This window comes from Cupressus sempervirens, chromosome 2 (assembly GCF_028749045.1).
Source record: "Cupressus sempervirens isolate cs-2001-9-10 chromosome 2, ASM2874904v1, whole genome shotgun sequence".
NCBI classification, from domain to species: domain Eukaryota; kingdom Viridiplantae; phylum Streptophyta; class Pinopsida; order Cupressales; family Cupressaceae; genus Cupressus; species Cupressus sempervirens.
This window is the reverse complement of record NC_143119.1, coordinates 347,447,491-347,472,149: the sequence shown is the minus strand read 5'-3', so window position 1 is coordinate 347,472,149 and position 24,659 is coordinate 347,447,491. Positions and strand designations below refer to the sequence as shown.

At 36.3% G+C, this 24,659-nt stretch overlaps 2 protein-coding genes across 2 annotated transcripts in view; one reads left to right on the top strand and one right to left on the bottom strand.

Annotated features, from left to right (window-relative positions):
- Window positions 1-24,659, top strand: part of AUG4 (HAUS augmin-like complex subunit) — a 62,144-nt gene that overhangs the window by 34,899 nt on the left and 2,586 nt on the right. The window contains exons 5-9 of the mRNA XM_089813661.1: window positions 4,094-4,193; window positions 5,966-6,011; window positions 6,621-6,714; window positions 6,959-7,030; window positions 7,278-7,336. Coding sequence (XP_089669787.1) covers window positions 4,094-4,193; window positions 5,966-6,011; window positions 6,621-6,714; window positions 6,959-7,030; window positions 7,278-7,336 — 371 coding nt within the window. The remainder of the gene's footprint in view (window positions 1-4,093; window positions 4,194-5,965; window positions 6,012-6,620; window positions 6,715-6,958; window positions 7,031-7,277; window positions 7,337-24,659) is intronic.
- LOC149572555 (uncharacterized) lies at window positions 21,841-23,537 on the bottom strand. Its single transcript, XM_089813660.1, has 4 exons — window positions 23,323-23,537; window positions 23,055-23,207; window positions 22,506-22,906; window positions 21,841-22,368 (listed from the first exon to the last, which is right to left on the bottom strand). Exons 1-4 carry the CDS (start codon window positions 23,534-23,536, stop codon window positions 21,952-21,954), a joined length of 1,185 nt encoding a protein of 394 aa, XP_089669786.1. The 5' UTR covers window position 23,537; the 3' UTR covers window positions 21,841-21,951.

Genomic DNA, 24,659 nt, shown 5'->3' with positions numbered 1-24,659 from the left:
GGGAATTTGAAACCAGGGGGTCCCTATTTTCTGACTCAAAATGGGGCCGTGCATTGTGAAACCACGATAGGTACCTCACTAGATGGCTCATCTAGCATGGAAATATTGCTGATATGATGGTATCGTCACACACTCTCACTCCTATTGTCACTGCATCACCATCATATGCATGATCTTGGGAAATTATTCCAATAACTACATCATCTGACTTGACGTAAATTCCAATCCCACTTTACATCCAATGTGTCCAACACCTGAGCACTAACATCTTGTATCTCAAAAGGAAGGTCTTGCACATTTGTAGCTACCACTATATCATCATGATGCCAAGAATTCTCACTGCTATCATGCAAATCATAACTAATGTGACTACCAATATTCATGTTATCTTCCTCGGTATCATCAATAACATGCACACTATCATCCATTGCTCTATTCACACCATTTTTAGACTTTACTATGACACCAAGTGCAATTGTAATCTCATGTGGGTCACTGTTGATATAAAAATCAGACTTAGAGTTTTGACTGAAACATTTTCTTGCTCTCTAATAGTGTCCACTGTAACATTACGTTTCTTTGTTTCAAAAAATAATATCATGTTCTGCTCAAATTTTGGATTTGAAATCAGTTTTGTCATCTGTTTGTAGTTTTGATTCAATTCATTCACTAACACATTCAACTGTTTCAGAATACCATCCCATTGTTTCTGATTAGTGGTGATAATTATGATATATGCACAATAAATTTTATTTCCCTCCCCCCAGGATGTAGGAAACTGCTTTGATACCACTGTAATGAGCCTTGCTGTCTCACTCAAGAACTATGCTGGAGAATTTGCTTTATTTTTGTTTTGGAGTTTTGTATCTTTTTTTGGTTTTGAAATATGTATGTTTTTTTTTTCGTTTTTAATGAATATATGGAAGTGCTCATACAAATAACACAAAATGAAACTAATATGAATTACCAGCACAATTATCTCACTTGCAATTATCCAGTTGCAATTATTACAAGCATGGATATATAGACAAGACAAATGAAGAATGTTTGCAACTTGGCGTTGCGTAATTTGCAGCAGAAATTATTGAGTCTCCAGACCAAAATTTAGTAGTTTGTAGCCACTACAAGAAACACAACCAGTATTAGATAGAACACTGCCTTCAAGCCACCAACACAGCCCTATAAAGTGTGAATGCAGACAATAAAATGGCGATCATAGCTGCTTGGATACCGGCACTGTTTCAAACAGATAATCACAGCCTATAATGGCACCTCTCAGTAATGCTATTTGCCCAGAATTTGCAAGTAATTCACCTCCCAAAGAACCGTCCTAGTCAATTCTAGATCGTAGCAACATATAAGTAATAAACTCAGAAAAGAATACCTTAGATTTTCATTATGATATATGCAGACCGACTTATTGTTCAATTGGTATACATCAGCACCAATTGATTGTATGTAGTAATCGGCAGCTAAACACAATTCACTGGTAAGAACCAGCTCAGAGTGCGATATCAATGGGGAACATCAGACTTCTCCAATTCCAGTGTTGAAACCCTTGTGTCTCACCCAAACTCAATAAAGAAGCAAACATAAAATGATATGAGATAATAGAAAGATTGAATTCATTTCAAGAGCCTTTCTTTTATCATATTTCAATCCAAAAAGCTTCTCTTTAACACCTTTCACTCAAAAGGTTCTATGCTCACACTTTTTACTTAAATTAGATTTTGCATTTGGAAGCACATTCAACTTTTAAGTATAATAACTCCTTTATATCTCAATGACCAGAGTCTTCTTGTGCACACTTTTCACTAAAAAGCCTTCTTCAACACACCATTCAATCAGAACAATAAACTTACACAGTTATTTAATTAAGTCAAACATAATTAATAACCTTTATAATTCTCTTATTGTCAAAACTTTATAAACAAGCTGAGATAGTCTGCCCCAAGGCGTCTCCACTGTGCAGTGCTATAAATAGTAACCAACTCCCATGACATACTATAGTAGTAAGTCGCATCAACATAGACCCTCAAGTTCAAGTGTCAGCTCACATAGGTTGTGATCATGAACTGAAATACTCTTGTTCCTGGAGCCTGCTAAATTGGGGACAATACAATTTGCAATATCTATAACATATTGTACTACAAGGAGCCTCTCATGCACAAATTAAACATTTCTATACCTTTTCTACTACACAAGTTAACTTCGTTCATGCTTAATACCCCCTACAATACTATAGTTCTTCACATTACAATATTGTGTACATAAACAAACCCACATACCTGTCAAAGTTGGGCTAGAACAATGTCTATCATTCAGATGGTAAAACCAAAATTTTACAACTATGCAACACTCATCCCATCCACTTCCACAGCATCTCCTCCCTTGATTCATTTGAAATAAAAATTCCTCCTCGGGTATCTACTTTGCTCTTTTTGGTCTTCGTGGTCTCCTTTACACTGGCTACCATACCCTCCTCTGGCCTCAATTCAGCAACAAATTTCCTTGGAGTAGATTTCATTTTCCTTTTTCATTCTGTCTGCAAGCACTCCATTTCCTCTTACTCATTTTGCATATACTTAAAGCTCCTTACAACCATTACACATCTTCAATTTGTTTTCTCCTTTGATTTGGACAAGCTCCAGTGTGTGGACAGATGAAAATCCCTTGATGCATTGTCCACAACTCGCCAAGGACCATATTCTAAGCTTGGCCTTACCCAAGTGAGGAATTGTGCCTCCTGTCCACTCTGGCCTAACACATAGGTGCATAGTCTTCAATGCCTCCTCCCGATTACTTAGCTGCAATGCCCAGGCCAAGAAAAGGGACGAGATATCCAAATTAGTTGGCGGGTGAAGATCCATTTTCAAGTATTCTTCCCCTGGCAATTTCGTAATACAGCTCCAGAATCGATTGTCATCAAACCTAAACACACCTTATATCCTCCTTACAGTTATTTCTCCTTTAAATGCTGGCAGCTGGTTAGGTGAATTAAGAGAGAAATTGGCCTCTATTGTTGCTATTCTCTCTCTTCTCTCAATTCACTGATGTTGTTTCACTGATATTTCCCCAAATTCAAAGGAAATAGCCTTCTTTTCATTTAGAGGGTTCCAAATATTTCTGGTAACTCCGCTGCTTGCATCAGCCATGTGACCTAAGCATGATTTGAACATAATCTTTTCATCACCCTTCATTGGCTTGCCAAGATATCATGCTCTTTGCTTTAATGTTATGTTTCAAAATAACATTGTTTTAGCCACCTCTTATCCCAAAGTTGGAGACTTTATATTAACAGAAGCTCCTTTCTTAGTTAGCAATATATACCCTACTTAATTTCTTGCCATCTTAAAAGATCCAAGTCACCAAACCTGAAGCCATCTAAAATCATCCAATAGTTCCTCACTCTGTTCTAGTAAATAAACCCTCAAATTTGAACGCCTATCTGCAACTTCGTTTGCTTCCTATAATATGTGACACTTCAAATTCCTCAAATGCTCCAAACAAAATGTTGACTCTACGAATGTGCGTATTCAAATGGCAAGCATCTACTTACACTTTGATTATTCCATTAACTTTAATCTGCGAACTCCTTCAAGATGTAATTTCGTCACCTCCGTTTTCATTGCCATTCTGATTGCTAGTAATGCAGCCATACATTCTGTTTCATTATTTGTACCCACTGATAGTCACTTACTCCAATCATCTGAATTTTACCTACATCATCTCTTGCAACATAACCATCTCCTAAGGGACCTGGGTTGTCTTTAGAAGCCCTGTCAAAGTTGATCTTTATGAATTTTGATGTTATCATGGATCATTAATGCTTAATGATTTTAATGTCAGTTTCTAGACCTAAACCAAGATTGTCCTATACGGGGCATTTCAAATGGGCAATTTGGTATACATTCGTGTATTGTATTTCTTATCTTAATTTGAAATTGCTTTTTCAGGGCATAAATCAATAATATTGGATATCCCGAAAGGGGACATTACACAGAAATTGCTCATAGTAAATGAGAATATTTTACAGGTTATTATATTTACTATTAACAGGATATTGAATAATAAATTTAGTGGTTTTTTTCAGGATGGCACTGGTTATCAGATGTCTCTCATTCTTGAGATTGAGGCACGTTTGAAAGCTAAATGCGACAAACTTTCTGAAGCATTTCAGATGGATGAAACAGGTATATATTGAAATTATCCTAGACAAGAAGAGAGAGAAGAAATTGGATCTTTCTATTTTATAATATGCAATTCATTAATTATCAGTGACATCCTTAAAAATATGCAAAATGTGTTTGTAGAATTGAAACATAAAGGAAAATAAGATAAGACACTTCTGCTTCATTATTGGGTTTAAGAAATTGAATCTTTCTATTGTATAATATGCAATTCATTAATTAACAGTGACATCCTTAAAAATATGCAAAATGTGTTTGTAGAATTGAAACATAAAGGAAATTAAGATAGATAAGACACTTCTGCTTCATTATTGGGTTGCAGCATGGTTGATAATAGATATCAAAGATGGTTTGGCAGTTCTTTACATAGACTTCACTATTACAGGCTCTTCCTCAATACATTTCAGAAATCTGACGAGTGTCTGCTTCTGCTACATATTCTCTTTTTTGTCAGGCAGATTATTCAGGATATGTTAATTCGCCTGTGTTTTAGTTATTTAACTAACTGTTTTATTTGTACCTATGCATGTATAAAGTCATTGGATTATGGATAGTGATAATTACAGAATTTTTAGGCCTATGGGTCACTCTCTAAAGACAATTCACACCATTATTTTTCCTCATTCTTGTTTCGTGAGTAATTTGCAAGGCCCTTGTACCTTTGTCTAAGTATCTGACTCTTAGATCCAGTTCCAAATAATGGGTAGATTTGAATTTCTTTATGCCTATGTTCAACAGCATTTTGGTAATGGGGACGGGAAGGATGGCAGTATACAAATATATAACTATATATATACAGAGAGAGAGAGAGAGAGGGGGAGAGAGAGAGAGGGGTAATATAATAACATAATCAATTTGAAGAAAACACTACAAAAAATAATTTCAGAAGTTTTGGGATATTCTGAAGGTCAATCTGCTGAAATTGTTTGAGGAATTTTTAGAACTCTTGAAGAAGATGACTTTCACGCTGTTTACATCAGAAACACACCACAGATATTGCCTTTCCGCATTACAGTTCTATTTTCTGGAAATGCATAGAAGATGAAAATCTAAAAGAATAGTAAACAAGCTACAGAAAATTCTGCCAAAATATTTGAGAAACTATCTAGCTTTACCAAAAGTTAGTTGAATACAAGAAATATTATTAAGACTATTCCTTGGGTAAACAGATTTTATTAGATCATATTATGCACAAAGCTTTTGACTCTTACAATTGCACTTTCATTGAAAAGATATTTTTATTTTTTTTACTTTGATATTTATGAAAGGAAATGGATCTACTCCATGCCTACACTTTTGTTTTTTATCTCACAAACTCCTGAAGCATTTCATTCTTTTTGAGACTTGATTTGATTTATTTGTTTTCTTGGCTGAGTTTAAATAGGACACAGCAGAGTGCATGTCAAGAAAGAAAAAAATTAAAAATTATGCTTACTTGGATTAATCCTAGTCAGCCTCATTTGTAATTTTCTGGTGATACATACTCCGCGAAAAATTCTGGTATAGAATTGATTTCGTTTTTGTTCCTTAATAGATCCTTTACTGCATTAAATCCTGGATTTTGATTGGCACCTCCTAAAAGGTATAATTCTGTTAGATAGACTCTTAGATGGCCACTGTTTGGATGTTTAATTGTGTTCTAACTAGTATCCCAATCAAAGGAACTAACGATTTTGGATTCATCTTGTAAAGTAGCACATTATGAGATATTATTTTCTGTAGATCAATATTCCTTTTGGGTTTCTCATGTGCATTAATCATGTTCTGTGCCTCAGATACAAGTGGAGCTAATTCTGCTCAGAATTTACGACTTCCAGAAAGGTCAGAATGTGCAATCATGCAATCTTTTTCTTCTTTTTGTTGCATACAATATTTTGAACCATTGTAAGGTTTAGCAAAAGGGTTTTACAAAGCTGTTATTTAAGCAGTGATTATGATTGGAATCGTGCAATAGTTTTCAGTATTTGTTTCATTGGATATTTGGAAGCATTTTCAAGGTTTATATCAAAGGAATTTCAGTATTTTTTCAATAAGATTTTTATTTTAAGTTGTCCAATCTTATTTGTCTTTTAAATATTAAATTATTGGCATGCTTGGTATTCTTAAATCATTAATCAGCTATACATTCTGTTTTCTTCCAAAATTGGTAGCATGACTTAGATGAAGTATGTTAAATTCTCATGGTATGTTGTTTTCATGATATGCATATGCTAAATTGTCATGGTACGTTGTTTACATGATATGCATGCTTTAATTATTAAACATGCTAAACACATTGATACATTAATGAGAAAAGATCTGTTTGAATTGGAGATTGAGCTTCCAGCATCCTCAGGGTAGGAATATCTGTGCATTTCTTTAGTTGCATTTATTTAATTTGTTTCTCATGTGACGACTTTCTTGCAATACCCACTTCATTTATCATTACAGAGTGAAGTCAGCTGTGGAAGAGATTGAACGGGAGGAAGCAGCACTACTGGAAGACCTATATTTGGCAGACAGAAAATTCTCAGAATATTACAATGTACAGAAATGTCTATACTTGGAATTTACTTGCAATTACTCTACTTTCCACTTCTTGTTATATAGATTTTATTAAAAAAATTCTTTCCTTGTCTTGTTGGTATCCACTATAATTTACTGTTTAATACCATGAGCTGAATTTTTATTAGCTGTCTTCTGATACCTATGTGTTTGCAGGCCTTTTTTCTATCTATTTAACATCTATGCATCCGTTTGAAATTTATACGGTACATGTTTCTTTTCAGGTTTTAGAGCAAATACTTGGAGTGCTAATTAAACTGGTTAAAGATTTCAAGTTGCAGCATCAGCATCAATATGTACGTCATTCAACAAAGAGTTCTATTTTTGTAGATGTATAGAATTCATGGTATTACTTTAAACTAATAGGCTTTGTGTAAGCGGATGGCAATATTTCTTTTTGCATTGAAATCTGCAATGTTATTTCTTTTGGTTTAGAATATAAACTTTTACTCAAGTTTGAGTTTTGCAAATTGAGTGGATACAAAATTACTAATAGTATAGTTTCTTTTAACAGTTCTTTATTATCTTTTGTGGGTCATGCAGGATGAATTGAGGAAAGCTTGGCTTTGCAAGAGGTGTGAGACGATGAATGCCAAACTAAGGTTAGTTATTTTATTTAAATATTTTTAGTTTTGACAATTAGCAATTGTTATTATGTGGGCAATTTTGATTTGAGAAATGATTTCTTAAAATTTGAGGGTGAAAATTAAAATCATATTGTTTATGGTTAAATTCCTTTATATCTATACTTCTCCGATGCTTCTGGAAATTAGGATCTACAGTAGACTGTAGAATGGCTGTTATTAATTTTGGTAGCTGCAGGAGATATTTCTCCTGTCAGCCACCTCCACCTAGCTGGGCCGACCTAGCCAAGAAAGTCAACTAGCATTGCATATATAAGAAGACTTGTTCCTCTCATCAAAGCAATTCACTAAAGGAAGTTTGAACTTCCATAACAGAGCAGAAACTCGATCTTCAGGAGCATTTTGGTCTTCAGCTTTAGCATTACTATTTGTGTTTCATCTAAAGGAGAAGAGACTCAGCCGTACTCTGTTTTGTTCATCAGAATATGTGTGTGTGTGTGTGTGTAAGACATATTTGGCCAGTTTTTTCTCCCTCGAGTAGGAGGTTTTTCCCAGAATAATTTTTTCTGTATGTGTTATGTCTGCTTTGTCTCATTTCAAATCATAAAACTAACATGGTATTAGAGCCAGGTTAAGAAAATTTCCAATCAGATTTGGGTAAGAAGTCAAAGCAACTCGCTAATGTAGTTTCTGAAGAATTCAAGATAATGATCTTCTGAAAAAGCTGGATGAGTTATCAACCTTGATATGTTGGTATGATACCTTATTGAAATGACTGGGTTGGAAATCATCAGGAGTTCACAGGACTGTTTAGCTGCAAGAGACATAGCAAGAATGGATGTGAAGTTTAGTACTGAGTTGCTGAGTAACAACAGCTATTGAACAGTGTGGTGGTATCAAATGCAGGAGTAGAGTGTTTGTTATTGTGAAAACAAAAACAAGCTGCCGTTAACGTGCATTTCCTGCCATTCCATATTCAACTGAAGTTCTCAAATCATTAAGAAGTATGAGTTACCTTTGATTGGACTTGAGGATCTTTGGAATTGAGCAAAAACATAGTACAACTCCTGATAGGGAACATTGCTGAATATGATCTATATCTGCTTTAATCTGTCAACAGAAGCAATCATCAAAATATATACATACATACATATGTGCAAATTTATATGTATATATTTATATATGTATCATAGTTACGGGACTCGGACTTGCCTCTCACTTGAAAAGTCAAAATCCGACTCGGACTCAGACTCGGTGACCGGACTCGAAAAATTGAAAAACCCATGAAATTCAAAGATTTTTTAAGGATTTTAAGATTTTTTCATGCATCTTTTAGTCAATTATCATCAAATTCACAATAATTGAGATAAATAAAAGCTACTTAATACACACAATTTTGCATAGATCGAATAAGTACAAAAGCGAATTTCTGAAGGAAAAAAACTGAATAACACAAATTACAATATAAACTTAAAGTAATAAACATAGTGTCACTGCAGTGTCAAATGTCTACAATACTCATGGATTACTAAATCCAGGGTATCAAAAAATCAAAACATATATCAAAATAACAACTAGAGTGTAGAACAATAGAAGATTAAGGCTCATAGTAGCCTACGTCCTCCTACAAGTACGCCTAAGATGAGTCATGGAAGACTAAAGAGCCATCCTCTCTCCCTCTATCTGAGGCTGAACCTCATCCTCATCCTCATCCTCACCCATATAATCCTCATCATTAGACTCGGATCCACTACTTCTAGCCTCAGGGTCCTGCACTCTGTCTCCTCGAGCTCTAGCCTCCTCAACTGCCATCGCTACTGCCTCAGCCTCTCGATCCACATGATCAATCCACTCCATGTCTTCATCACTGAAGACAGGATCAACAATCTCTGAGTTCCACTCTGCATGTGGATCAACATTCTCTAATACAATCAGTGATGTATCGGTGTCCAAGATCTACCTATTGTGAAGGCGAAGGTTGTAGTGAACAAAGACAAGAGCATTCAATTTTTTCACTGCCAACCTATTGCGCTTCTTCGAGTGTATATGCTCAAATAGACTCTAGTTACGTTCGCATCCTGATGTGCTAGATGGCTGGCTAAGATGCGAATCGTAATCCTCTGTAAATTTGGCACCTTAGTGCCAAACATCTCTCACCATGCATCTGAAACAAGAAAATTTTAAATCAACTCAATAACTTTGACTTTATCAAATTAAAATGGTAATAGAATTAGAAATTAGGATGTAGAATCAAAGATTTTTACCAGGCATCAATTCTATCCTATTTTTCTTGCACAACTCTTGTGCAAATAAGTCCCCTTGAGCTTTCTTAAACAACTCAATCTCATGGACTACAATTGTTTCAACTCTTGAACCAGGTGACATTCTCTCTACAACATCATAGAGGCCACTCCACACCTCATCATCAGCCTTGAAATGTGGGTTGAATTGGTATGCTGGATTAAGGAAGTAGGCTGCTGCATGTATAGGCTTGTGAAGTAGATTGTGCCAACATCTATCAATGACATCCCATATAGGCCCATACCTATCTCGATTCTTTGCAAAAAAAGAGCGAATGGCCTTCTTCACCCTATCCATGCCCTTATAAATGTATCCCATTGAGGGCTTCTCTCCATCAACAGTTCCTAGGAGAACAACAAGCAACTTTATGAAATCATTATGAAAGTTGGAAGAGAAACAATCAGCTTTATGTTTTTTCTTTACAGAATGAACGGTAATTTATAACATAGTTTCATAAACAAAAAAATTGAAACGAGGACAAAATGGAAAATTACTGTCACAATATCAGCTATCGATGTCCAAAAGGAAGTCTCATAAAAAAATTGATCAGCTGCATCAGTCCCTGCAGTGGTCTTTGCATATGATGATGCAATCCACTCCTCACTTACAAACATGCATCTCAAACTTCCCTTTGAATCAAGAAAAGATTGCAATGTGAGAAAATTGGTTGTAAATCTAGTGACCCTTGGATGAGACAACTCCTTTTGGTCAGTGTATTTCCTCATGAGGTTGAGGGCCCATGTATGATTATATATGAATTTGCATACACTCCTTCCTTGCTCTATAATTGTTTTCAAGGGAGTTTACCAAGATCCTCTAACATGAGGTCAATGCAGTGAGCAGCACAAGGGGTCCAAAATAAGTGAGGGTGTCTCTTCATAAGAGGGTTTCTTGCAGCAACATTATTTGCTGCATTATCTGTAACTATTTGCACCACATTCTCTAGATCCACATCCTTTATCACTTCATCCATTACCTCAGAAAGATATTCAACATTTTTTGTTTTTCCTGAGGCATCAATTCATTTCAAAAAAATAGTGGCACCTGAAGAAAAATAAACAAATTAGTATAATGATCAATGATTAATCATAAATTCATAATTTATAAACTTAATCACTTAGTACAAGTTCTACTTCTAAATTTTTAATGTCTACAATTACTTGATGAGGAGACAAGAAAGTTGAGGAGTGTTCTACTCCTCTTAGTCCAACCTTCAGTCATGATGGTGCAACCCTTCGTCTTTCGCACCTCACGCTGCTCCCTGATTGCACCTTCTACATCAGCCACCCTTTGGGTCAAAATAGGTCCTCCTAGCTCGTCAGCAGTAGGGGCTTTGAACTCCGGACCAAAGATAGTAACAACATCGATTGCAATTCGCCAATAAGGGGACCTAAAACAAATAAAATAAAATTTAAAGTTAAACAAATTAGTATATTATATTATATTGAAGCCATAGCCATTCGGCCAACAGCCTGTTTCGCTGGTTCTCCTTAAGCAAGATACCAGTATTAGAGCCTAAATATTCAAGAGTTTCACTTTATCTAAGTGGTATCAGAGGCTAGGTTTGAAGTTAGGTTATCATCTACGAAGTCAAAATTTGTTCATTTCTAGTCACAAATTGAGATATTAACTAAGTGCGAAGAGTTTTATCTCTATAGGGTTACACTTTGTGTTGGGATTTGAGAAAAATTTATTACCTCTTTTATCTATTCTGTTATTGGTATCTGTTATCTCTCCCGTAAAACCCCTATAAGTGTCTTAGTCTATCCCATATCTCAATTGTAAAAAAAATGGCTGAGTTCCACAGATCTGCTGCTCAAGATGGAGTAGAAAGAGTTAATGAAGCCTATGTGGAAGGATTTTTCGAGGCTACTGAAATACAGCCTACTAGCGGAGATTTGAATGTTGAAGATGTTTCAGGCATACAGACTGATGAAAAGATTCTGTCTAGGCAAGTAAGTACTTATTTACCTCCTAAATTAAAGCCTAGCAATGTTTACAAGAAGAGTACTTATACTCCAAATAAGTTAAAAAGTTTCGTGTATAAATCTACATTCAGACCAATTGTTATTCCTCGCACGAGAATAGTAGAGCTTACTTTAGAATATGATCCTACCCAGACATTCCAGACCAAAATGTTATCTATTTTCCCTCCTAACGATATTGAGTATATCAGAAGTCACCAGGAAATGAACTTTTTACATCTTGGAGCCATGCAGGTAACCATAGGATCATTGGTACTAGAAAACATACGTCCTGTTTGTTACTTAGCTCTATGTGATAGAAGACAAGTCAATTATAATCATGCATGCCAATTGTCTAGTTTGTCCAGAATGACAAACAATTCTGTGTGTTTCTTATATTATCCTAATTTGACAGTAGCCACTAGGGACAAGTCCTGCCCTGAAGTTAAATATGGTTCCTTAAATTGTTGGGGTGTGTTTAGTTCATTGTATGGAATGAATATGTTTGGTGCCTTTAAATATGCTTCTGTTTAGATACAAGTCTTATATAGCCTGACAAACACAAACAATTCTGCTATATTGGATAATCAACCTTATGTCAGAACCTTAAATGGAGAAGTCCAACTCCAGAAAGGTCATTTGAATACCATAGATATTCCTATAGGATGGAGACTTGACTGGATAAAAAGTGTTACACCCAAGTTACTAGAAGCAACCAAACAAGTTCATCATGTGTCCCAAAATGAGATAAATATATTGCCACATCTTTGTCCACAAAGACAATAAACCCATTTGTATCTGCCTCACCATATTCTGATGCCCGTTCATCTTTCAGCTCCCAAGGAAGCACCTCCAGCAAAAAGAAAGCTGAACTTTTTGTAGAAGTTGAGGATGAAGCACCTCTGAATACTGGTCCGGTCCCCAGATTCCTAAACCAGTACAAGCTAGAACCAATAAGGAAAAAGAAAAGGAAAAAAGGGATCATCCCTTTGTCCATATGGTCAATCCCTTGCCTAGAGCAGAAGCCCTCAAGTGGTATAAGGAACAAGAAAATACATATTATCAGAATGGTTGATGGCCACCTATAAAAGGTCAATTTAAACATGAACATGGAACAGTTTCAATGTTTCAGTATATTTTTCAGCTCAAAAATGCTGAAGAAAAAGAACCCTCTTCTGATCATAAGTGGAAAAATTTCATTGGAAAATTTTGTGATCATATGCAACAAAATATAGATGATCTTTGTACTGATGTAATTTCTCTTAAGCAGTCTTTAGCTGTACTTAATACCAATGTATAGAAAATTGGTAATATTACTGTAGAAAACCATACTGGAGTAGTTGAAATTAAGGACTCATTGAGAAAAATCAAGTTATAGACAGAACAACTTTTAAATAATGTACATAAAAATGCTGATGATTTACAAGCTATTACAACACATGTAGAGCACACACAACAAAATCATGATGCTCTAGTCAATAGCCTTTCGTAGACCATTCTTTACAAGATTTGACCACATCTGTTGATTGGCTAGTCAACCAAGAGAAGCAGTTTGCCTAGACAACCTTAGTGCTACCAACCTCTCTGCAAGCTCCTGAGAAGTGTTCTCGAAGAGACCGCCTTCTAATAATGAGAACAAGCTGCAATAGACAACCTTGGTATCTAGACATTGACAATGATGATGATCCAAAACAGAAAATTGAAAGCTGGATCAATACTTTTTTGATCATAGGAACTTTGTCTGGAACAGACCAAGATAATACTTGTAGATTTTCAGTTAATTATTTATGGGGCATATCTAGAGCATGGTGGAACAATAAAACAACTACAGAGAAGGATGCCAATGTTTACCTGAAGTTTGTTCTCGAGACTGTTATTGATCCCACAAGACAAACTATACAGCAACAAGTTCAACTAGTCCCTATTAACTGTTTAATGAATGAATTGGTCAATGAGTTTTTGCCCTGAACTCAGCAATAAGCTTGAAAGGATAATCAAGGATAGTCTCCAGATGAAGTGTTGTGATTTAAAGGATTTCTTTGCATATTCAAAGCATTTTAGAAAGCTTCTGTATCAATTAACTAGTGAAGAACAAGTCACAATGGCAAAAACCAAATATCTTGAAGGCTTGCCTTATAATATCTTTGATAAGGTCATGCAGTATCTGGATCTCCTATCCCTCACCCTCAAAGAATGCCCTATTTCTGACCTTATTCAGTTTGCCAAAGACCAAATTCTCCAGTTCATCGACAATTGTAAACATCAACAGAAGTTCACTAAGCATGAAGCACAGCGCATTGCACCCATATTCCTTGATAATTTTGGCTGCAATCCTTTCACTAAATCTCAGTGCCGCGTAACCAAACAATGCCGAAAGCATAAGAAACTCCGCTTCTAGCCTCGCTCTTTTCCTCGCCACAAGTCATATGCACCAAAAGATTGCTTTCTTCGCAAGTGTTCTCATCCTCGTCCGCAGTCCAATCAGATTTTTTGCTATATTTGTAATAAGCTTGGGCATAAAGCCCTTGATTGTCATTGCAAGAATATAGCTGTTAATGCAGTTTACTTTGATCCAACCGCAATAGCGTGGTGGGATGTTGTAGATGAAGAAGAAGATCTATACATGCAAGATAACATTTTTGAACCCGTCTTAGAAGATGCAGAAGAAGTCTCTGAAGAAGATGATGATCTTCTAGAAGATCTTGCTAATACCTTGCAAGCCATAGAACAACAGCTTGAAGAAGAAGAAAATGAGGATCCACTTGGTGTTTATATGAATCACTCCAGAAGAGGACATGGCCGATTCAATAATTGGCGCAATAACAACAACAGAGGAAGAAGTTATAAATGGCAGTATGAAGACAATGAAAATGAACCTAACTATTCTTCCCGTTCCTTCCAACACCAGCAGCCACCAAAGATGTCATACTAGCCGCCATTCCAGAAGAAGCCCCATTTTGACAACCTCACAAAAGAATTTCAGAATTTCAATATGTATCAAAATACAGAACCTTCTAAACAGGTATGTCAACAAGCCCCTGTATTCAATCTTGTCACAATAGAACAAAAGCAAAGAAAATTTTATAAGTCTGAGCCACAACTAGACCCTATTGTACAAGCATTGACTACATATCATAATCTCTCCAGTCCTACGCCAGTAATCCCTAGTAAACAATCCAATGTTATCATCAAGGACATAGATGAAGGACCCTCTTACTCGGGCTTATGTTTTGATGAATTCTCCTCTAGAATCTAGGAAGAATATGAGGATGAAGATATTATCAATCTTAACATTCTTGATCTTAGTACAACAAGAATGGTAATGACCATATTACTAGAGCCTACTCCAAGACTAGAGCCACAATATCTAGTACATCTCCTTACTGAAATTTTTTTCCAGTATATTAGTGTTCTAATAAATGGCAAACAATATGATGCCCAAATTGACAGTGGAGCCTCTCTCTCTTTCTGTAAAGGGCAAATCCTTAATAATTGGGAACAGTTAACAAAAAAAACTGTTTATACTGCCTATGATGTCCAAGGCAACCAATTTCACTGTGACAAATATTGCCATCAACAAGTCTTGTAGATAGAAGGGAAAACTTTTAAGTGTGATTTCTTTGCCATGCAACAAATGCCTGTAGATGTACTACTTGGAGGAAATTTTATAGACAGGTATACACCTTATGGTTGTACAATGAAGAGTATCATGTTTACTCTACAAGGACAAAAAATAAGTACTCCCAGATTAGTATATTCTTCAGAAAAACATCCTTTTGTTAAAATGGTCCAGACTACTGAGCCTCTTGCAGATTTAAAAGCCTTGATCATACAAAATGTTTGTTCTAACGATCCACAAAAATTATGGGAAAAAGAAATGCCAGAAATGGAGATAAAAATCAAGCTAGAAGCAAAAATGAAGAGCGGAAAAAAGATTCCTATTCAAGCACATGATTATGATGATATTCAACAAGCAATCGAAGAACTTAAAAAGGGGAAGTATATTGTTTACTCTCAATCTGATTTCAATTGTTATGCATTCATGGTTAATAAAGAATCGGAGAAAAATAGAGGAAAGAAAAGAATGGTTATTAATTATAAACCATTAAATGATATAACAATTACATTCCCGTATCCAATACCGGATAAATCTTATCTATTACAAAAGGTTGCTAATTCAAAGATCTTCTCTCAATCTGACTATAAATCAGGTTTTTATCAAATTCACGTGAAAAAGGAAGATCAACATAAGATTGCATTTAGCTGCCCGTTCGGACACTTTGAATGGACTGTCATGCCATTCGGTTTGATGAATGCACCTTCATACTTCCAGGAGAGAATGGACAAAATCTTCAATGGCTGCAATGATTTTTGTGTGTGTTTATATAGATGATATTTTAATTTTTAGCAAAGACATTGATGAGCATAGATCTCATCTGAATATGTTTTATAAATTATGTCTGGATTCTGGGATTTTTCTGTCCCTATCAAAAATCTAGTGGTGTCAAGACTCTTGTAAGTTTTTAGGAATGATAGTTAAAGCTGGACAACTTGAGGTCTAACCTCACATTAAGAATAAGATCCTTGAATTTCAGCCTCCATTAAATACTAAGGAGCTGTAAGGATTCTTAAGAATTTTAAATTATGTAAATAATTTCTATCCGAATGCAAGTTTTGATTGAGAACCATTACAACAGCTACTAACCAAGAGGAAACCACAATGGTCCACCATTCACACTGAAGTAGTTCAGAAGATCCAGCATAAAGCCCAAAATCTTCCCACATTGACAGTACCAACTACCCAAGATTTCATCTTATACATAGGTGCTTCTAATGTAGCATGGGGAGGATATTTATGTTTTGTCAAAAATGACTAGGAATACATCACTGAATAGACCAGCAGAGTATTTCCTGCTGACATCAGGGAATGTATTTCTTCTGATAAAGAAATTTATGGTGTAATTTGCTATCTCAAGAAATTTGCCTTAAGATTAATGCATCTGTCGAGATTCATCATCCGAACAGACTGCACTAGATTTCTTACCTTTAAAGGAAAGGATCATGGTCAGAAAGATGGAAGAGGAAAATATGTTTGCTGGCAAGCATATCTAAATCAGTATAATTATGAATTCCAACATATCCCAAGAAAAGAAAATATTGTTGCAGATTATCTCAGTCGACAAGCTCCTGGAGTCTTTATGGTAATTCCTTCACAGCCTCCATACTATGGTTTCCACTCAGAAAAGGAATTCAATGTCCTTTTCTCTTCCTTGCATCACATTGTCCAAAGACAATGCTTGCTCCAAGGCATGAACCAAAAGTTCTATCATTATGCAAATTATGCCATTGATACTCTAGTAAACTTGGGTAGCATGACACAACTAGAATATCTCAATGATGATAGTGGAGAATTCACTATTCTTCGAATGCAAAATGATCACCAGTATCTAAATTTCCTTGATGTAATTTGAAGACCTTTCTTCACATGGCGGATCACATGTGCGGCCCTACACACTGAACAAATAATTGAGTTCTTCAATTATGCCGGTCTAGATAAGGTTAACCTAGATCATCATCTTGATCTTGAAGTTTGTGTTTGTGTCATCACCAAAATGCGACTAAGATGAGAATCTTACTTTTCGGCCCACTTAACATATGATGATTACCAACATGACCGGAATATTTGTCACCGGTTTACTTTATTGGCAATGTGGAGACCACTCACATGGGAAGATGTATTTGATCATGGTGAATTGACTTCTCCACTACCGTCACCAACTGGTAGCTCATCAAGTGGAAGTATGGGTAGTTAGTGGGGATCTTCTTTTGTAAATGGCCATCATTGTCTTACTTTAAAGGACATACTGCCTTACCTGGTCATTAGGTTCCCGGTAACTTTTACCTGCTAAGATAGTTATAAATAAGCTCATGCGGAAGCATAGGGGGCATCAGTTTTCAGCCTTCTTAGAGTCTTAGAGAGTTAGTTTGCAAGTAGAGAGTATGCTTTTCTTTGTATAGAGAATTAGAAATCAGACCTTGCTAGTCTAAGTCTTCTGTTGTCCTGTTTCTCTGTATGTATCAATATTTGAAGGAATATTGAAGCCGTAGCCATTTGGCCAACAACCTCTGTCGTTGGTTCTCCTTAAGCAAGATATCAGTATTAGAGCCTAAATATTCAAGAGTTTCACTTTATTACTATTAAATTTGAAAGCAAATTAAAATAAACAAAATAAGCATATTATTGTCTCTTGAAACTTGAAAGCAAGAGAACTAAGACATAAAGTAAAATTTAAATAAATAAGTACCTTGCTGCATTGAATGAAATGTTGTTGTAGATGAAGAAGTCTCCAAGTGCCAATTATGCGTTATCATGCTTCTCCTTGTTCCAACCCATGCTCTCAAGCGATGGTTGTGCACCTGGAGCCATGCGTGGAACAAAGATGGATTCAAGTGTCGATCTTTGCTTACGAATGCGAGGGCCAATGGTTACACTTGTAGAAGCAGTAGCAGTAGTAGGTGGAGTAGGGGATAATGGAGAGCGAAAACTAGAAGATTCCTGTTGGGCTAGTTGTGCTATTTCTTCTTGTTGCTTTTTTTAAATTCTTTTTTCTCCATTTTTTCATCTAGAAGAGCTTGCATGTCTCGCATAACATCCTAGGGTACTTCTTTGCATTTTTTAGCGTCACGCCTAGGTATATGTGCTAGGTGATACTTCAATCTATTTATGCCTCCCCCGTTATATATTACACCGCAATTCAATAGGAATTGGATGTGAATGAGGTACAACTTGATTTTCTACAGTGGTTAGTTTGGCTACATTATTATTTAAACGATATCATACCCGAGGCCCGACTCCAGGGGAAAAGGAGTTGCAAAGCTGCGTAGCCTCCGGAAGGTAAAGTGCAAGACACCTCTGATCCATGTATCTAAAGAAAGTATATAGGGATTGACATTCTTTAAACAAGTACCAATATCTCCCTCTAATCTCGTAGTTGATGGGGCACCGGAAACAAAATTGGGATGATGGACTGCAAGTCCATGTCTACTTCTATGGAAGCAAATTTGAAGAAGTTGTGTGACTTTGCAACTCTTTTAGATCTGGTAGTCAACACCATGTATAGATAGTTAATTGGATCATTGATGTATCTAGTCAACACAAGACTAGATATTTGTTATGCAGTAAATTCTCTTAGTTAATTCATTTGTGAACCAAGACAAGTACATATATTTGTTGTGAAGCATATACTAAGGTATGTGTGGAGAAATACGATATGGTTTGAGATAGACATCTTTTGAAGATCTCATACTACAGGGCTATTCTGATTCTGATTGGGCTAGAAGTGCAACTCGCAAGAAGAGTAGCTCTGGTTGGTGTTTCAGTCTAGGATCAGCCATGGTTTCTTGGTATAGAAGGAAACATACATCTATAGCTCTAAGCCCCACAAAATTAGAGAAATTTACAACACGTGTTGCAACTCAAGAAGCAGTGTGACTTCATAAGCTCCTTGTAGGATTGTTCTGTCATTAATTGGAGCAACTGTAATTCATATCAAAGTTGTATAAATCTCTCAGAAAATCTTGTCTTTCATGACAGATCAAAACATGTGGAGATCAAATATCATTAAATCTGAGACACTGTGCAGAGGAAAGCAATTCAACTTGTGTACATTTGTACTGATGAGCAAACGACTGATTTTCACCAAACCTCTATCTAGAGTGAAGTTTGCATGTTTCCAGGACAAGCTTGGGGTTGTAGAAAATGTCACCTTTACTGAAAGAGAAATTCAGCATCATCACCAAGCCTCTATCTAGGATGAAGTTTGCATGTTTCCAGGACAAGCTTGGGGTTGTAGAAAATGTCACCCTTACTGAAAGAAAAATTCAGCATCAATGAGACCTGATATTTCTTTGAGAAAGAGACATATGCTTGTACATCTCTGAGATGGAGATGTCGTCCTGTATACTTTTGCATGTTATGTCGAGAGACTGCATGACGATATGTTTCATCCCACAAATAGGTGCAGCCATTATTGACTCTGTGGTGAACTCTTTGACATCTCTAAGACTGAGATGTGTTTTCCATACATGGGAGTAGCCATTACGGATGTCATGTTGAGACTCCATGACAATATGTTTCCTTCCACAAACAGGTGTAGCCATTATACATTGACTGACTTCATGATGAACTCTTTGACATCTATGAGACTAAGATGAGCTCTCCATACAGTAGCCGTTATGGACATCATGTTGAGAGACTCCATGTCTGTAGAATCTGAGCTAAGCGGGAGTGCTAATTTTGGTAGCTGCAGGAGATGTTTCTCCTGTTGGCCAGCTCTACCTTGCTGGTCCAACCTAACCAAGAAAGTCAACTAGTATTGCATATATAAAAAGACTTGTTTCTCTCACCAAAGCAATTCCCTTGAGGAAATTCAAACTTACATAGCAGAGCAGAAATTTGATCTTCAGGAGCATTTTGGTCTTCAGCTTTAGCATGACTATTTGCGTTTTATCTAAAAGAGAAGAGACTCAATTTTATTCTGTATCTGTTCATCTTATATATATATATATATATATATATATTTGGCTGGGTTTTTCTCCCTCAAGTGGGAGTGTTTGCCAGGATAATCTGCTGTGTATGTGTTGTCTTTGTCTCATTTCTGATCATAAAACTAACAGTTCTTTTCCTTCCTAGTCTCAGAAAGAATGAGATTCTTTTAGTCTTTCTTGCATACTATTTATCCTAAAGCATACAAAGACAATCTAATTATTGCAATGTCATGGAGTTGGCATGCTCTTGAGCCCCTTTATAATTATAAATTGAAATTCTAGTTTTTTTGGGGGTTTTGTTGTTTGTAGTTGGAAAAGGTTTCACTCCGTTCAAGATTAGAAGTAGACATGTTGACACCGTTTGCTTTTGTGGAGTGGGAGCCTCTAAAATGATACTCATCAGAATTTTTTTTGGATTTTTTTGCTGGTGCAGGCTGAGATGCATGATTTAAAAATACTCGTTAATGGTAAAAACTATTGTCATGTGGATGTTATGGTAGAAAGAGAATACACATGCACTTGTATGGTTCATATAGAGAATTTGAATTTATAGTAAATAATATATTGTGTCTTATGGTAACGACTGCATAGGAGTGGGTATGACAGCATGAAAATGTGCTGCATCCAAAATTACAGGCAAAGAAACGTGAATCGGAATCGGATCGGAATCGGCAAGGTCGAATCGAATCGTGAATCGGCAATGAATCGGCAATGAATCGGCAAATTTGAAAAAACCCGTTAAATTTAAAGATTTTAACAATTTAAAACTTATTTCATGCACCCTTTATTGAATATAACTTAAGCACACTATAACATCATCAAATAGAAGTTAAAACTTAACATACATAAACATGAAACATAAAATCCATCACATACGTAACTATGTTATCTAAGATTCTAAAATGTAAATTGTAGGCTAGCTGAAGTAAATAGAAATCAAATGATCATAATGATTTAAATCATAGAATGTATGTAAGATGATCCATAAGATATCAAATCATAAATTTATGTAAGAATCTAAGATGAAGATCCATGAAAGTTTGAAACTTTGAAACATATGTCTATCAATGATTCAGTATCAATATCTGTAAACAAAATATAAAAACAAGGCTCCAACTCAAGCCTCAGGCTCATAGTCATCATCATCCTCAACATCATCCTCAAGCTCGGCTACAGCCTCAGCCTCAGCCTCTGAGTATCCAGTCTGCCTAGTAGCAAGGCGTCTAATGTAGGTCCTAGAGGACTGTCGAGCCATATCTCCCGCATATAAGATGGGCTCACAAATGTCGCTAGGGCCTGTGTCTGTGCGTGCACGTGTGCGTCTACCAATGCCCGAAGAACGTGCTCTAGCTGCCTCAGCCTCTATATCCACCTGGTCAATCCACGCACGGTCTTCCTCAGTGAAGACTGGATCTACAACCTCTATGAGCCACTCTGATTCTGGATCAATCTCCTCCAGAATGATCGGAGAGGAGTCAGTGCCCAAAATCTGTCTGATCCTAAGACGGAGGTTGTAATGAACGAAGACAAGATCATTCAACCTCTGCACTGTCAACCTGTTTCTCCTCTTCGAGTGGATGTGCTCGAACATGGACCAACTGCGCTCACATCCAGAAGCGTTGCTTGGCTGACTCAGAATACGAATGGCAATTTTTTGAAGTTTTGGGGTTGTGGCCCCAAACATTTGCCACCATTTATCTGAAATAAGGGAAAATAAAAATAATTAGTCTCATTTACAAATTACAAATTACAAGTTAACTCTAAAATTACATAATCAACTTTAAGTTTAGAATCTAGATTCATGAACATTGAATATATTATTTAATTTTTACCTGGCTGTATTGTTTCCCGAGCATCTATGGCTACCCTGCTAGAGAAAAGTGGCCCTTCTTTATTATTGAACTTATCAAGCTCAATAATTGCAGCACTGCTATCCTCATTAGTACTCAACCTCTGGATCACTGTATATAATCTGGTGAGAACCTCCTCATCCGCCTTGAAGTCAGGACGGAAACGAAATGCCGAATTCAAAAAGTAAGCTGCTGCATGGATGGGTCTGTGGAGCTGATTCTGCCATCTCCTATCAATGATGTCCCAAATAGGGGCATACTTCTCCTGCACTCCTGCATACTGAGCTTTAATGGCCTCCTTGGCCCTATCCATGCCCTCATATATGTAGCCCATAGAGGGCTTCTCCCCATCAGCAGTTCGTAGGAGAGATACAAGAGGCTCAGTGGCCTACATATAAAGTAAAACAAAAATTTGAGTCAAAACTTAAACATAGAATAATTCAATAATATAAGGTAAAACTAAATCATTAAACAATTAGCATAGTAAACTGTAAAATATTAAATGTTAAATTGCAATAAAATTACCTTAAGTATTTCTCTAGCAGGTTTCCAAAAACCATTATCATCAAATATGCAATCCACCACATCTATCCCTGCAGTGGTCGTAGCATAGGAAGATGAAATCCACTCCCGCCCAACAAACATGCTCCTCAAATCATCCCTTGATGTCAACAAGGACTGCAAGGTGATGAAATTCGAGGCAAACCTCGTGATCCCTGGACGAGCTAACTCTTTGTCTCCTGTGTACTTCCTCATTGTGCTAAGGACAAATGAATGATTATAAATAAACTTACATATGTTTTTTTCCCTTTCCACACATGACTTGACCCACTCAAGTTTGCCAATTTCCTCCAACATGAGGTCAAGGCAGTGTGCTGCACAAGGGGACCAAAATATGGTGGGGTGCCTCTCCATCAAAAGTTTGCCTACAACAATTTTAAGATAATTAGAAATTCAAATTTCAAACATGTTAGAACTTAGAACTTAGGAAACTTAGAAATTCTAAGTTAGAATTAGAAAAAGTTCAAAATTCAAATAAATTTATTTTCAAAACTTAAAAAGTTAAAAGTTTACCTGCAGCAACATAACTTGCTGCATTATCCGTCACCACTTGCACCACATGTTGTTCCCCCACCTCTGCTATAACTTCCTCAATAACCTCACATAAGTATGTGGCGTTTTTTACATGAGCAGAAGCATCAATGGATTTGAGGAACATGGTATATCCTACAAGTAACAAAACAACGAATTATAATTACTATTAGCAATCAACAAATCAAAATTTGAAATAGTCAATCACGATTCAAAATTATGTATGTAGGAAAGTAGAATGATCAATCACCTCCACAGGATACAAGAAAATTGAGGAGTGTTCTTCCCCTCCTATCTGTCCAACCATCAATCATGATGGTGCAACCCTTTTCGATCCACTCCTTTCGGTTGTCCTCAAGCTCATGCTTCATATCCTCAACCATTTCCTCCAGGAGGTATCCACTCAACTCAGCCTCAGTTGGGGCTTTAAACCCCGGACCACAAATGGCAACTGCATCTATCATGTTCTGCCAATAAGGAGTCCTGTCACAAATAGATAATGATATTGATTAGAAATTTAGATGTCAAAAACTAAAATCATAAAACAAGTAGATATAATTAAAGTTTTACTTTTACTTTTAACTTTAACTTTGAAGATAACAAAGAAAAAAGAATCAATTACCTGGCTGCAATAAATGGAATGTTGCAAAAGTACCAAAATTTGCAAATCTCTTTTCTGGTAGCATCATGAATCTCCTTGTTCAAACCCATGCCCTCAAGCGTGGGTTGGGAGCCAGGAGTAGTGCGGGGCACAAAGTAACTATCCATTCTGCTTTTCCGCACTCTAGGCCGCAATAGGTTGGTGTTGGACTCTGTCTCAGTATGAGACCGACTACCACTAACACTCACATGAGCACTAGCACTAGGATGAAAAGGAGGCCTAGAAGAACCCTCCCCAACACAACCTACGGATGCGGAAGCTGATGCAGATGCACTTGCAGATGTAGATGCGGTTGCGGATGTGGGAGCACGGGAGCCAATACCTCTTAACCCTTCAAGTTGCATTTTCTTAGTCAACTTGTCTTGTTCAATTTTTTCTAATGCCACTAAACAAGAGCGTTTTGCCTCAGCGGTTTGTTGAGTGCAAACTGTGACATCATGGCCAGGTATGCCAGCAATGTGGTATTTCAATCTATAGATACCTCCCGAATTTATTTTTTCTTTGCAAAATATACATTTTGTTTGATATTTGGTTCTCCCAGGAAACTCTTCATTATATTTCCAGCATTCATCTTTTTTACCCATTGTGGAAATTGGAAAATGAAAGCAAAGGGCTGCTGCAATAAAAAAATTCATGTAAAAAATCAAAGTTTGCAACTAATAAACAAAAACTACAAAACAACAAACCCTAGTTTGCAATTTAGTAAAACTAAAAATAAAAAACATTCAAGATTTGCAAATGAACACTAAAAAAATTTAACAAAAAATGCATACTACACTAACATGCAAAAAAAAAACCAACACTTACCTCTTGCAAATGAGTTGAGGAGTGTTGATATTGACTCCTTAATGCTCCCAATGCAATTTATGGCCTCCCCAAATGGACTTCTGATCTCTTTGGTGCTCTTCCTTCTTGCCGGTTGGAAA

Bases quoted from the DNA above. Each gene is read 5' to 3' on its own strand.
- LOC149572555 (XM_089813660.1), bottom strand. From the start codon at position 23,536: ATGATAGATGCAGTTGCCATTTGTGGTCCGGGGTTTAAAGCCCCAACT. The intron at 22,907-23,054 runs GTAAACTTTTAA...AAATTGTTGTAG, and splicing joins AGCAAGTTATGTTGCTGCAG to GCAAACTTTTGATGGAGAGG. The intron at 22,369-22,505 runs GTAATTTTATTG...CTTTATATGTAG, and splicing joins CTGCTAGAGAAATACTTAAG to GCCACTGAGCCTCTTGTATC.